Source organism: Serinus canaria, chromosome 14, assembly GCF_022539315.1.
Source record: "Serinus canaria isolate serCan28SL12 chromosome 14, serCan2020, whole genome shotgun sequence".
Lineage (NCBI taxonomy): Eukaryota > Metazoa > Chordata > Aves > Passeriformes > Fringillidae > Serinus > Serinus canaria.
In genome coordinates, this window is record NC_066328.1 from 12,170,046 (window position 1) to 12,186,258 (window position 16,213).

A 16,213-nucleotide genomic window follows, 5' to 3' on the forward strand; every position below is an offset into this window, starting at 1 on the left:
GGGAACATCAATAATAATATTAATTCATCAATAACTACAATCTCAATTGATATTCTGGTGATGGATCATGAACATATTTTCTATAACAACAATGTCAATTTTGCTCTAAGAACTGATAAAGACACATGATGGCCTTGGCAGATCTGCTCGTCACTATCCATCTGTTCTGCCCGTGACAAAAATATAATTTTTTTCCCTGACGAGCCTTATTTGTCCCATCTCTACCCACAATGACATCAAGCATGCCAAGCTGCAAGAAGTCAAAAGAGTATCTAACCTTGTGTCAGACTTTTTGTTCTGGACACATTAAAAAGAAGTGAATGGCTTCTCACATTCTCACAGTAAAGACCTGAGAGGATGGAAAAAACCCAAAAAAAACCCCAAACCACAAACCAAAACAGAAACCACATGACCAAAGCAATTCCTATCTTGGCCTTGGTCACCATGGTTTATAGCATAAAGGGAAATGTCACTACTGGGTGAAAAAGAGCCTGCAGATACAAGCACCCAAACTCCCAAATACACCCTAGCAGCTGCCATTAGGCTCACACTGCAGAAGCTCCCAGCCCTGCAGCTAAATCCTGCAGGAAACCCCACTGCCTGCTCTCCAGGAATATTCCCAGTGGGATTTGTCTCCTCCTGCTGGGAATGGGGGATTTCCAGCCCCTTGCCCAAACTACCACAGGCACCCTCCAAGGAACAAACATCCCAGGACATTTGGAGGCTCATGTATTCCTCTCTAACACACAGACAGAAAATGGGTGGGGGGGATAACGAAAGCAGGGGAGAAGGGAGGAGAATCCCATTTTGATTACAAAGGAATTCCTATTCCAGTAGTTCAAAAACGAGGACAGACGTGACAATGGAAGCAAACATACAATGGAGCTTTTGTCCCCACACGACTTGGCTCCCATACAAGGAACAGAGGAACTTGGGTTGGTGGGGACTGGCTGGGGTAGGGGAAGAGAGAGAGGCTGATGTTTGGAAAAAGAAAGCAAAATTGGTTCGTCTGCTTTAAGAAAGGCTGGGAAGACAAAAGAAAAAAAAAAAAAAGCAGCAGTCTGCTATTGTAGAATCCACCCACTCACTTCTGAAATGCTCAAAGACCCAGACAGAGATTTACAACAACACTTGTAGGCACTGAGTATGAAGCAGAAAACACTCAAATGCCCAGAGGCAGCTTCTGTGGTGCCAGAGAAGCAGCTTTTAGATTGCACAGGGTTATGGTCAGAGCTGTTTTCTTTCAACAAGTTTGTTACTGCTGAGTCAGTCAATGAGCTGGGCATTGCAGACCATAGGAAGGCACCTGCACACTGCAATTTTCAGCTCTAGCCAACCAACCAACCAGCTTGTTTGACTTTTTAACAGTCCCACAGCTTCCTGGAGAAACAGAGCATTCACAGCACACCAATAACCCTGCAGCTCTGAAGCCAAAATAACAACAATGATTTATAAAAAAAGCTGGTGTTCAGTTGACTGCAAGACGAGGGTGAAGAAAATGCCAGTGCTGAGTGGGGTTGTTTTTTCAAACAGTGTCAAGGCACATTCAGAAAGATCACAGTAATGTAAAGCTGCAAAATTTTGGGGATGATTTAAGAACTATTTTAAAGATAATAAATTCAGTTTAAACCAAGAATATTCCATTTAATAGCTTGCTTATACTAGGGAAGAAAGAGAGTGCTGATTTAGAGGTTTTCTTTAGCCTGAGTTAAAATCAGTTCAGAAAAGATTTATTTTCTCAGAGTCCACTATATCTGGCTTCTATTTATTTACACAAGTCTATATCCAGCAAGGGTTTAAACTAAATGAAGGTATGGGTTTATACATATCATATGCAATTACAAATTAGGCATCTCCTTAAACCACCTCTTTCTTTAAAACATTATGTAGTTTTAGATTTTTTTAAAGGAATTGTACAGCTGCTTATTCCCATATATTGAGGGAATCAGACTTCTGCTGAACTTAGAAGCAAGATATGGAAACTTATTCAAAATATTAAGGGGCTAATAATTAGTTTAATCCAGAAGCAGCATTTAAAAACCTTTTATGCAGCCAAGTGTTTTTTTTTTTTTTAGTTACAAGTGAGGCACTTTCTGATCCCCTGGTGATGCAGCCTGTACAATAAAATAACAGCACCCAGATTTTCATGTTGTCAGTGCCCCAGGTGCAGGACTGGGATGGAGTTGGAGTTCTTGTGACACAGGTGGCTGCAGTATTGACTGGGTAACAGCCCTGGTGCCTGTAGCAGTTCCAGTGACACCACCCAGTTCCATCCAGAAGGATGCACCTTGGAGCTGCAGCACGATGTTGAAGATGACAGCCTCTCAAATGATCCCTTGCATGCCTCTCTGCTTTGTTTCTGTGGAGCTTTTTTAGTTTTTTGGTATTTCCTGTTTAATCCTCTAAGCCAGAAAATGCAGAGGTAGGCCTGCTACTTTTGGAACAAAATTTATTCAACAAATGGGACTTTTCCCCCCACAGTTTGATACTACTTTATTGCTAACCAGCACAGGAATGAACCTCCCACATGATCCCCATCTCTCCCTAGATCTCTCCCTACAAACAAAATCCATGCTTGACCATAGCATTTCCCAGGGAAAAAAAACAAACAACCTTAGCAGGCTGCTGATGCAACTACTGCTTACTGTACTGCATTCTCTTACAGTTGTTTCACAGCAAATTCAAGTTCCCTGTGGCACGAACCATCTTTTTATTCCACATTTGAACAGTGCTTAGAACAGCAAAGCCTGTGTCTACAGACTCTAGGAATAAGAGAACAATTAATCCATCCTCCCTCCCCCTGCACATCCTTCCCCCACCCCCAGTGCTATAACATGGAAATTGTTTCATTTTTAGCCTAAGGAAGTGAGGTTTATCCCATCATCCTGTGACAGCTTTACTTCATTTCATTTATTCTTTACCTATTTGGCAGTCTCATGATACTTCAGAGACAGATTTCAAAGATATGCAACAACAAGACTCAAACAGGCATCTTATTAGTGGAGACAGATGAGTAGCTAAGGGCTGCAGCATGAGTTTAACTACAGCACCAGACACCAGAGAACCCACACAGAGAAGCAGCATGAGGGAACAATCCGAATTTCACTATTCAATTTCTCTAGTTCTCCTTCAGCTGTATCAATTTCCTTTGTAGAAGAATCTAAAGGAGAATATACAAAGCCCTGCTTCTGTCCTTTAACCTTTTTAATTCAACAATGATACCACAGCACTTGTGGTACCAGGTTGTCTGGATCAGTACCTTGATCCACAGAACAGGGAAGAAAAAGAGAAAAAAAAATCCTCTCCATCTTGTACATATGAAGCAAAAGGAGTGGATTATGAACAGCTGTCAGAAACATATCCCATACCAGAAGTGCAGCTATTTTGGCACAAGAGCATGAAGACCTAACAACAAGAAAGCAGGGAAGAGAGCACATTTTTATGCTCACTGTCATCTTTCAGTTGCTTATCCAAGTTTCATTTGCAGACGTCAGGATGAAAAGAAACAGTCAGGGAGCAGCAGCCTGAATGGGTGTTGCATTCACTTCAAAAGAGCTGCATGCAGGAAGAGTTTGCCAGTATCAATATAGTGCAAGCTGGCAGGACTGGAAAGTTACAAATTAAGTGTGCCTTCATCAGTGACCTACTATGAACAGACCTACTGAGCTGCTAAAATATTTTTAGTTCAACCAATTCCTGCCTTTTTTGGTTCCTCTTGCTCTTCCAGTTTATCCAGTCATGTGCACTTTTCCACTCCCTCTTACTGCCATGTAGTTTTTCAAGTTTGGCTCCAATTACCACTTGTTTCTGCTGCTGAAGTGCTCAGATTTACAGCACTCCTACGAACAGCTAACAGGGTGGCTCCATCTTGCACGTAGCAAGCTGTGTTTGAGCTGAAGAGAGATTTATAGTGCAGCACTCCTCTCCTCCCAGCGAGGAGCTGGGTGTACTCACCAGCTGGTACTCGCTGCGGCGGCTGAAGGCTTCCTTGATTCCTGAATCCCTCCAGAGAGCACCCAGGGCAGGGACGTAGAGCTGGAAGGTGGCAGGCTCGATGGGCATCCCAGCTTTGTTCTCAAAGGCCATCAGGAACATTCCATGCTTCTCATTCTCTGTGTACTGCCAAGGGATCCCCAGCTTGTCCCGTGCATCCACCAGAACCCTGCAGCCCTAAAGAATGATGCAGAGAAGGAAGTCTGTGAATAAAGATTAAAGTGTAAAAGAACAAGGACTTGAGGATTATTTTTTTGACACTGTTCTGGTGAGACTGAACTCGGGAGAGAATCAAAAACTTTGTTTATTGCAACATCTCCAACAGAAGTAAGATAGAGCCTGCTTCTGTAAGCAATTTAGCCACAAAATATTTCCCCAGGTGGAAAAAGTATTAGCGGCAACAGCTAATGGCAACAAGCAGTGCTACCAACAGATAATGAAAGTAAACATCAGTGAGAGCATGAAAAGTGTCTGGGAATTAAGAAAAGTGTCTGGGAACTGATGTGTGATCATCATGGCTGTAGTTTTAAAAGCAACACCAGGCCTGAAACCATATTCTTCCATCTTGTTCTTTGCATTTGGGTTTCTGACACCAAAAAGGACAACCCAGCTTTCTCAAGCATTAGGGAGATCAGAAGAGCATTACAGGACTGAAGACATTGCATAGATTCCAAGCTACCAGGCTCAGCAAAGCAGTTCCAGTTTTCCCTGAGAATCAGCTTACTTTTTGAACTTGCCACACATTGCATCAAGCAATGCATGACAGGTAGGTCTTTTACTCTAATACTGGAAAAGAAATCTAGATGTAAAGCACTCTAGTTCTCAAATTCAATTCAGGATTACTAAGCTAGTTCTTTCCACATTTTTCAGTTTTTATGGAAACCTAATTTCATATTCATGGCAACAAACCAAACACATGAGGTTAAAGAAATTTGATACCTCAGTCTTGACTCTAACTTCACCTGCAGTAAATAGCTTCCAATGGCCAATATTTATTTCTCAATAGTGAGCCCCATTTCAGTAATGGGCAGATCTGCTAATGGTGACTCAGTATCTCAAGTACCACTGAATTCACAAGTAAAATCTCTGGGTTATACTGGATTACTCTCCTCATTATGTTGATCTTTGGTTCTAGAGATACAAAAATAAATAAAATAAAAAAAATCTCCAAAAGTGAAGTTCTGTTTCCACAGCTACTCACAAGAGCGTCCACATCACTGGAATGATCTCTTTTTTTGCACACTTTAGATATCAAGACTGCATGTATGTTTTATTAACACCGGAACCTTTCTGCTCTCCAGTCCTTTAGCAGCACCCCACAACAGTAACTTCCCAACAGCAGCCAAGATTAGAGAGGGAAGTGAGAAGCAACTTAGTGTGGAGTGTCACAGAATAGGAAAAGTGAAGTGTCGTGGTTGTCACTAGCCAGCAGTGCTCCTGAAGTGCAACTTCCCAAAAACGTAAATATTTATGATTCACTACTGATTGTTACTTCTTCTCAAAAAGTAGAGCATGTATCTCCACAATACCATGAAAAGACTAAAATCAAATATATTTACCAACTGATGCTTTAAATTCCAGACATAGCTATTTAGTAACTGTCATACAGACTAAAAGCCAACTCTCATTCCCAGTTGCAGAGTTTATCCCTTTATTAACAGAAGTCTTTCAATGGTTATTTGAAGGGCACTAGCAAACAGAAGCATGAAAAACCCACTTATAAGGCTCTGTCACTGAATTGCAGATGCCTCCATGACATCTCACAGCTTCACACACTTCTGCAAACCATCCCTGGCACACACCCCCATCTTGGCTGCAAATGGAAGGCAGGGTCAGCTCCACACTATGCCCAGTTAAGAACCTGGGAGATTCTTCCAGAGGATTGTGGTGACTGAGACCAGCAGGACACGGTTATTTCTAGGTGTCCCATGCCAGGTTTGTGTCTGCTCAGTGAGAACTGTTGGGTATGAAATGGTTAATCAGCACTGTGTGTGGGACAGTGATCATCATCTCCCCAAGGGCCAGCATGTCCCCAGCCACTCCCATCCCCCGTGGGTCACCCTGTCCCCTCGCTGCCCTGCACAGAGCTCCCAGCCCACGCAGCTCTGACCATTCTCCTGCCTGGGCCCTGCAGGATCTCCCCTGGCTCCAGCTCTGGGGCTGGTTTAATCCTTCTCCACCTCACAGCATCTCAAAGGAATAGCTGCAGGTCTGCACAATTCCTGCTTGGAATAAAAGGGTGCATTTCCCCACACTGCTGGTCTGACTGTCCCTGCTCCTGCTGGAGACACAGAGGTCTCAAGAGGCTGTTTGTTGTTAGGGAAAGTTTCATTATTTGTGTGGAGAAAACCACAGAACAGCTTCAATCAAGGGTGCACAGACTGCTCCAGTCCTGGAATAGTCACTTATCTGCTGGCTGCTGCTTGCTGGAAACGCAGGTTTGACCCTCCCTGAGGTAATAAAGGAATGAAAGTTAGGTCCCACAGAGCCTGTGGGAGTGGATTAACCACTGTAAGGTCAGCCATGGGGAGCACATGGCATCAGCCTTGCTCTGACTGATCCAGAGACAGATGCTGCCACCGAGTCACATGCAGAGCCCAAACTGGGACAAAGTGATCCTGTAGTGGGACACCAGCATCAGCACTGACAAACAGACACACACTGCAGGAAGGAAATAAAAACACAGGATAGACACTAGCAGGAGTGCTGTCCTATGCACACCCACAGCATCTCTCAAAATTTTTAGAACATGTCTGCTTCAACACGTGTCTCAAACACATCAGGAATGAAAGCTGCACATAATGAGCAAAATAATCAATGTTTCTTCCACCCAACTCTTAGCAGTTAAAAGTGTGACTCAGCAAAATCCCCACTAAAGTGAATCTAAACTTAACATTTCTCCAACATCACAAAACAGCTCCATAAATGCTATAAACAGATGTCAAAAAGATGAGGAGAAACAGAGAAATCACTAAATTTAGATCCTGTGTACTCCTTTTCTCACATCTCAGACTTACTGGTAACACTGTATTTTGCAAGCTCACTGAGCATTTGATAATCCCTGCCTCATTAATCTGCAGAGCAAGTCACCATAGCAAAGGTTTCCACTTACTGGAAATACAAGCAAGACACTTTTCCTACCCTTTCCTGATAGTTTTTCTGATTTTCTGTGACTATAGAAAATGTCCATTCATTCTTTCATTCACAAGGCTGAACACCATCAATTATGATTCTGTTTTCAAATTTGGACTACAGAAAAAAGAAGAAGCAACAAGTTTAGATAGGAAGTAAACTTCTGAACACTTCAACTGATTTAAAGCTTTTGTGCTGCAGTTAAAGCAGGACTCAAAATAAGCATAGATGGAAAGAATTAAAAGTCACAGATAAGGACAGTGTCAGGCATTAGAAAATAGAAAACCAACAGCATAATGGAAGCACCAGCTAGGGAGGATAAAATAAGAAATTTTCTGTTCCATTCCTTTCTTAATAATTTTTAATATATTCAAGTCACTGCATAAATCCCTGGCATGCACAAAACCTGAATGGAATCAGGGTAGAAGAAAAAAAAAAAGTGTTACAAGAGTGTGATGAGATTTACCTCATGAAGCAGCATATCTTATACAGAAGAAAATGCTAAGTATAGAAATGCATGGATTTGAAAAGACACCTAAGGCATAACACACAAGAAATCTGAAGAAATTACAAACCACTTGCAGAAAGGAATAGACAAAGACTATTTTTCTCCTTCCTCTTGCTAGACAAATATGAGTTATCAAACAGTTCAAACTCAAAACCTACACACCCCCAGCCAGCCAAATGCATTTACACAGGATGTTGGCCAAAAGCAGAAATGGACTCCAAAAGCCATGAAGAAGAATAGATGGAAGCAAAGTCCAGAGAGGACTATTCGATTACATTCCAGATGCAAATCCTGGCTCAGGGAGTTTCCTAAACCAAAGGCTGCCAATAACTGGAAGAGCACACCAAAGGATCACATTGCCTTGTGCTCGTACCCCATTTTGGTTGTGGGTTGTTTTTTCATGTCACAGACAAAGGCTGAGCTCCTCAGCCTGACACAGCACAGCTGTTTGGAGCACGTTTGCTACTCACCAGCAGGAAGGTTTTATGAGCATTTACACAAATGCTCATTACTAAGCCTGGCTCAAATACAGTTTTTCTCCTTTATTTTTGAAAGCATTGTAGCTTTGAAAAAAAAAATCCAGGTTCTCTTGTATTTTAAATAATAACTAAATGAATTTGTGGGAATTATTAGAAAGGTTATCATGAGCTAATGTCACTTGAAGCCAGAGATGTTTGCAGTATTTAAAAGGCAGCATGATTTAAGCACATCTTACATCTGTAGTTACACTGCTACATTAAACACAACACTCACTTTTTAAATTATTCATATGCTCCAGTACTTGAAGGATTCATTATCCCTAAAACCTCACACCCTTCACCAGATGGACCAACTCAGAGGCCACCCCTCAGTTAAGAACCAAACATAAAATTGGCACAACAGGTTTGGGGAGCACTTGCTCAAAGGCAAGGCCAGGTTCTTCCATGCACACACCAGCAGTCAAGTGATCAAAGAACTTGATTCAGTGTCTGGAGAAAACCTGCAAGTATAGAGTTTGTATACAAACAGAAGAGTCTCCTACAATGCATTTTCTCAAATAATTTTAGAGAACTACTACTGGGTAAGAGAGCACAGACAGCAGAGTAACTGTTACACAGGACACACTACAGCAGTTCCTTTTTACACTTTTACCATTAATACAGTGCTCAACCTCCAGCAATGCCTGAAATCTCTGGTATCTACATATCAGTTCTGGACCTTACTGTCCTGAGAGAAGTGCTGAGCATTGCTGAGCACTGCCTGGGTCTCCAGGTCACAGCTAACAGGCACTGCTGTCTTCTCCTACGGCTGCAAACCAGCAGGAACACGGCAGGCACAGGGAGATCCCAGCCTGTTTCCTACTGCGTGTTTTTCCTCTCTGCTGTTGACAAGGAACTGGCAGAAGTCTGGGGATCTCATCTCACAGAGAACAATCTATATCAGAGCTGCTGCCAACAGGATTGCTCCCACCTCAGCCCACAGATATTCTTTGGAGCCAGAGGAACAATACAAGGTGATGAGGAACACAGGTCCAGCTGCACAGTTTTTAAAAATAAAGTTGTCAGTGTTAGCAAATATAATCATATGCACTGTTTGTAAATTGCTGTCTGAGCACTGCAGAGAAGGTGACCTACTACAAACACAGTGACAGCAAGACAATCAGATTTTTACAGCACACTATCATAAAAGCATTAACAGAGTTTTTCTTTGATCTATGTCCTTGAAGCATTGTGGCCAAGCAGCAGTAGAGAACCCAATGTCATTGAGGATAAGGTTCCACATTACACTACAGCCAAAAAATGAGGTACCATCAAAAGGGGCATCTTTCCTGGCAGTGGAGTTCTACCCCCTTCTGTTTGATAGGTTTGCCATTTGCCTGTGCCCACAATCCAGTGAGCAAACACTGCCAAGAACCTGGCTATTCATATAAAAAGTGATTTCCACTGGCTACATCAGTTTGCTGTGAGGCAAGACACACACAAGGGTAGGGGTGGGAGCAGCACCAGTTGGCCCAGTTAGACAACAAAAAGGCTCCCCAGTTCTGCATGTCCTTTCAGCACTCACATATTCCAGTACCACCCAGGTGAGAGCAGGGTAAACAGCAGAGATGACCTGCCTTCCAGGCCAGCATACAAATAAAACATGGCAACAAAGGGGAATGTCATTTACCTCGTCCACAGGAACACAAATATTAAAAAACATTTGGATTAGCCACCGAGCCTCTGAATTGGGAGCAGCAGTGATGTCTGCTTGTCTGGAAACTCTGAAAAGAGTCCTTGTCTTTGAGTGAAATGACGATAAATGCAGCAGAAGGAAAATACTCCCTGCAAACTTTACTTGTAACTCAGCACAGGGCAGAGAGATGATGACCTCAGAGATGACGTTCAGGACCTCACAAAAAGTTCTCAGTTAATGCTCTCAGACTTGCATTAGCAGCTTTCTCCTTGCCCTGAGACCATCCCACCGATATCAGTTCACAGTTAGTTCATGCTTTCAATACAGGAGAGAGCATCTGCAGCTCCAGAGCTATCCCTGCCAGGCTCCCTTATGGATTCAGTACCCAGCACGGTGCTCAAACAGGGCTTTCAATGCCAGGCTGGACCAGCTCCTGACCTTCACTAGGCTGAAAAATCCCAGGCAAGGGTGGAAAATCTGCAGCCTCCAATTCCTTTCAGCTTTTTCCTTGTTGGAATTTGCATTGAATTTACTTTTCCAGACAATGTAAACTAGAGCTTGCTCCAAAGATTTCCTGTAAACACTTTTTACAGGACAATTTGCTATTTTTTTTTTTTTTTTTTTTTTTTGCCAATATCGTTTCCAAGCTAATTATAAAACTACATGTATAGTTAACCAAGTGAATAAGTTGGGAGTAAGCTCCCAAATTTAGTCACTTCAGTGACTAAACTTTTGTCTGGAAGACATCAAAGTATGTGCCTGCAGTCTCCAGGGACTAAGTCATGTTCTGCAATACTAATGACTGCATCACAAGAGCATTGTGAGCTCCATTTTGGAACTACTATGAATATTTATCATTTACGACTGACCATTACTCCTCTTCCAGTATCTGCCATGATGAAGAGAGATTGCTGTCTCCCAGCCAAACCAAGAGACACCCCAAATGCAAAGAGACCACCAGAGTTGATGGAATTTACATTTAAGACATAGAAAATACACCAGCTGGAAGTTAGTAAGAGATTCATTGATGAAATGAACCTGGAGCAACAAGATCAGCAAGACTCATCAGGGTTATTTGCCTTTTCTACATAAGCTTGTGATTATTATTTTTCTTAAAAAAATAAGCTCAGAGAAAAGATAATCAGAATTAAAAGACTGTTCTAGTACAGAACTTTAGCACTTCTCTATTGAATTTCAAGATTCTAATTAACCAGTTCCTATAGTCTCCTTGTCATTCCTCTGACAAGAAGCTGTTCCAGCAGAAAGGAGACTGACACTCCTGAGACCAGCTACTCAAACAGCTGGATCCCAGCTCTGAAGCAACAGATGGACTGTGACCATCATCACCTCCTAATGGGTTTCCAAACTCATTTGCATGTAAACCCAGGGAAGTGTGGAGTCAATTTAAAGAGTAACTGGGGTTTACCTGCTGTATTTCCCCTGAGCTAGTAGGCCACTGAAAGAAACATGCTTACATAATAAATGAGTAGTAACTTGGTCACTTGCAAGTGTAGCTCCCAAACAAACTGAGGAGCTACACATATCAGAGTTTGTATCTGCACCCGGCTGCAACTTGAGAGTTGCAAAAGAGTTTTCTTGGTTTGTTTGTTGATGACAGGAGGTACAACCAACTCACTTCAGCCACCATAAATACAATTTAGGTACATTCAAGGTACACAGAGTCCCAGCAACGGCCCGGGTTTAGTATTAATTGCAGAAGTCTAAAGTTCTTAAAGCTGCCTTCAGCACAAGCCACTTATTTTGCTTAACTGCCACTCATATTCCTGCTATCAAGGAGAAATGCTCTCAGGTATCCCCTCGTGTATTGCAACTGCACTCAAAAACCCCAAAGGACTGTTCCTCAAAGATTTTACATGTTCAGAATCTTTCCTTGCTTTTTCCCCACTCAAAGCTCACAAACGATCACACAATTTCCTGTGTAGTCCTTCCCTCTGCAATTTCAGGCTTTTCAATTCCTTAGTCAATCATTACACTTCAGGCCACAAACAAAAAGAAAACCCTCATGGATGTACTGAAACCTTGAGCTGGCATTTCCATTCTCAACAGGAAAACTAACATTACCAAAAGAGCTCAACAGATTATACTTCAGGCTTCTAAAAGCTGAACTTTTTCTCTCTTCAGATCAAAATCTCCTAAACAAGCTGGTGCAAGTACCACTCTGGTGCTTGTAGATTGCTGTAATTATTTTCTTATGCAACTAAACCGGGTTTTTTTAAGCAGCATGATATTCACATACTTGAAACAAAAAAACATTTAGACAAGGAACATCAGAGTTGCGACCCGTTGAGTGTCTGAGTTCTTAACTTTTATCAAAGGAAGCAAATAGAGTAGCAAGGCCAACCCATCTGTTTTGGATGGAAGGCATCAGAAAATTCCTGTAGCTACAGTTGAAAAGCATCAAAATACTCTGTAATGCCACCATGCATTGCTTAGATTTGAAACTTAAGGTACGTGACAGGTTTCCAACATAGCCAGGAGTCACCTTAAAACTCAGGCCTCGGCAGCCAGACAGCCCTGTCCTGTGCACTTTCCTTTTCCAGGTGGGTGTGCTGAAGTCCTGAAGCCTGTGTACTCATACCAGAGCATTAACACTACTGCTTTTCACTTCAATCATCAAAAAGTTCCAAAAAGTTACTTTGAAACTTAGCCTCGATTAACAAGCAAAACCCGAGTTAACCGATGACTATTTACCTTAAACCAAAGCAAAACTCCTGTATTTGAATACCATCCCACAAATGCCAGAAAAAGCTAGCAAAGCCCTGAACCATCACCTGTACTAAATGGAAAAGTAAATTCTGTATCATAGGTTTATTTTGCTTCAGCATTTTGTTTCTGACTAGGGTTTCCCCAAAATGGGAGATGAGAACCAGAGAGAACAGGGTAAGCAAAGAACTCAGCATTAAGAAGATATCAGAAAGGCAAGAAGGTGAAAACTCAAAATAAAGTGGAAGCTGACACTAAAGTCAATTTATACTTAGACTGTTACTTTCAGAGAGGTTTCACATTGTGCTCTCTGAAGCAGTTTCTTCATTCTCCATAAGCTGTACAGTTGCCTAAACACTACTGCAAGAAGCATTTCAGAAATATCTAGCACTGCTACAAGAGTAGGAATGCTCCTCCTTCAGAGAGGAGTTTAGTCATGGCTGGAAAATGAAAATTGACCATTTAATCCCAGAGATTTACACTGCATTTCTAACTCAGATCTCAGTGCTGCAGAAGCTTAGGAGGACCATTGTCTGACCATGCTGAAGACTGTGTGGAAAAACGGGCTAAGGTTGCTGCAGCTGTACTTGACAATGTCACACAGATTTAAATGCTATTTGATAGGATCATTTCCACTTCACATTGTCCACATATAGTACTAAAAATTCATCTGAGATCTTTTATTGCCAGCTAAACACATGGGGATCTTGGCTTCATTGAGTCTTGGCCAGTGATCATTGAACTTCCTGAAAAAGTGACAAGAACCTGTACTCTAAACACTGTTACAGAAAGAGTAGCAATCACGTGCACTTGACAATTTACACTGTCAAAGAAGCTAAGTAAACTTACTTTAAACACTGGATGTTTATCCACGTTTAATGCAAGAGAGTATTACACAATTACCCTGAAATAAAAGTATTGACAGACAATCACTCTGTTTTGAAAGCCATTATTCTGTCCTGCTGTTTGATTTCTTCTTGATGACTATGGCAGAATATCAAGATGTTTTCAGGTTTCTTTCTGATGAGCAAAAATGCAAACAAAACATCGACCGACTTCCCACCAGAAAACTCTATTTAGCTTGCTTTGTTTGCTGTTCCTCCTTCTGCCTACTTTTTCCAGTGATGATTCCCAAGCATTCTCCAAAAACATATGGGGGAGTATAAACTGTATTATTGTATACAAGGGCCACCTGTGTTATCTGGAGAAGCAAGGGAAGGAAGAGTCTGACATGTACTCAAAGGAGAACCCCAGCCTAACCTTAACACTCCCAAATCACCATCTGCAAGGCCAAAAGGGCAATCAATCTGCTGGACCATATTAACCCACTTTAAAGCTACTTTCAAATTTTATTTTCAGGATCAGAACAGTTTAAAAGGTTCAACTGACATCGTCCAAGAAGTGCTGTTAACTATCAGAACACCTGACTGCTATCTTGAGGACCAGGATTCTACTTTGAATTCTGCAAATCTACCCAGAGCCATCCAGCAAACAAGTGTTTCAAGTGTGTGACTCTGCCTCCCCTACTACAAGCAGGAGACACTTTTCTTTCCAAAGCACACCAAGTTCCACGGCTGAAAGCTCTACACCTTCTGCATACATAAAATATTACATCATTTTACCATAACTGCTACTGCTTAGACAACTTAAGAGGAAGGAGTCTCAGATTTTTCCATTTTCACAAGCTGCTTCCCTAAAAGCTTCTCCTACTACTTGAAATTAGCAGCAGCAAAAAATAAATCACTGGCAGGACCACAGTAAGCATTAAGACCTGGAATAAGACTCCTTATTTCTAGGCATATAGATTAAAAATATTATAACACTCTCTTTGCTCACATAACTACAATCAGAGAGAAGCTTCTGAATTTCAACTTTCTTGCAGTTAATGGGATCCAGCCTGAAAATGGACAAAAAAAAAGGAAAAGCAAATTAGGCAACAATTTTCCTGTTCATTAACAGAAGTGAAAGCCCTTTATGGAATAGCAGCATTCTTAAAAACAAGAGTCATTGTATGCATGCACTTATTAAGTTCACATAAAGCTTCTATTTAAGCACAAATCTGGAAACTCAGAAGTAACTTGTTATCTTTAACTTGCACAGTTCCCTTTCCTTTAACTTTCTATGAAATCTCACAAAGCCTCACAAATCCATGCCCACAAAAGAATGGTGACGGTCCTACAGAAAAATACAGGCAGGAAAGCAGCATTTCTTTTAGGGAAAGATTATGAAGATGAAGAGAGAAACACTCCAGAGTGAGCTTTTTATGTATCTTCAGGTATTTTCTAAAATGTCATCACTTCTACCTGCACAGGGCATCAAGGCTTGGATCCCTGGAAGGAACAGTAATTGTCAAGGTTGCTTTTCCATAGTTAGGGAAATACTGGTCTGTAGACCAAAGGCTCTACCAGCAGCTTTACAGTCTCCAGTCAATAGAGAAACATGCTGCCAACACTATAAAACCTGCACACACACTGAAAGAAAACTTTCCTGCAAAAGCACCAAACCAGAGTTTATTTCCATTTCAGCTCCCACGCTGCCCAACTCGGCGGGCCTACACTCCTGCATTTCTAAAGATGCACCAAGTAACAACCACTCGCAGCCATAACATCTGTACGAGAAGCCCTTTCTTGTCCCATCTCGAGGTGCACAGACTGGGATACTTTGCAAAAGCAGAGAAATTCCTCCTCGTTTCTTCAAACCTTGAAGTTTCTCCAATTCCGACTTCGAGGATGCTCTCATAATGTTTTTTCCAGAAGGCAGGCCACACCTATATCCTCTTCCCTCTGCGTTTCCACAAAGCTTTTCTCAATCCCCTTTGCAGTTGAGCCTTTTTCACGGAAGCCTTCAGCCGGGAAACGCCGGAACCCACCGCCATTCCCCGGGCCCCCGCAGCCCAGAGGTGCCCGCCCTCCCAAACACCTGCACCGAGCCCCCTTTCCCGACGGCGACTCCGGGCACGGCCCGAGCTCCCGGCGCTGCGGGATGTGCCGGCGCCGGCCTCCAACCCCCCTCCCCTCCGCCGCCCCTCACCTTGAGGATGTTCTCGTAGATGGTGGCCCGGAACTCCAGCAGCGCCTTCTGGTCGAACTCGCGGCCGTGGATGATCCGCATCTGCTTGAGGAAGGTGGACTTGCCGCTCTCGCCGGCGCCCAGCAGCAGGATCTTGACCAGGCGGCGCACGGCGCGCCGCTCCCGGGCCAGCATCGCGTCGATCTCCCGGCTGCGCCGCCGCGCCTCCCGCTCGGCATCGCGGCTCCGCTCCTTGCCGTCCCTCCGCGGCTGCTCCCCTGCGCGGCCCGCGGCCTCGGCCGGCAGCAGGCAGCGGCTCAGGGTGCGCACCACGCCGGACATGGCGGCGGCGGCCCGGCCGGAGCGCTCACAACGCCGCCGCCGAGACCCCGAGCTTCGCCAGCATCGGGTGGAGGCCGCCGAAACGCTGCGACCGGGAGGAGGAGCAGCCGCAGCCGGGGGCTACGGGCCGGGACCGCCCATTCCTCGCTCCGGCTCGGCGGAGGGAGGGAGCGGCCGGCCGGGGGAGGGGTACGGGCGGCGGGGCGCGGCCCGCAGGCCCTGCCCGGGGAGGGGGCGCGGCCGCTCCGAGGGGGCTGCGCGGAGCCGGGGGCGGCGGGAGAGGCCCGGAGCCGTCGGCGCGGGGTCGCGGCGGTGCCGCCACGGGCGGGGGACACGCGGCCCCGGCCCCTT

At 43.7% G+C, this 16,213-nt stretch overlaps 1 protein-coding gene across 1 annotated transcript in view; it reads right to left on the reverse strand.

The window, feature by feature from the left end:
- Positions 1-15,991, reverse strand: part of GNA12 (G protein subunit alpha 12) — a 39,773-nt gene extending 23,782 nt beyond the window's left edge. Inside the window, exons 1-2 of the mRNA XM_050979930.1 lie at positions 15,542-15,991; positions 3,955-4,170 (exon numbers count right to left, since the gene is read on the reverse strand). Coding sequence (XP_050835887.1) covers positions 3,955-4,170; positions 15,542-15,862 — 537 coding nt within the window. The 5' untranslated portion in view covers positions 15,863-15,991. The remainder of the gene's footprint in view (positions 1-3,954; positions 4,171-15,541) is intronic.
- Between the last annotated feature and the right edge of the window lie 222 nt (positions 15,992-16,213).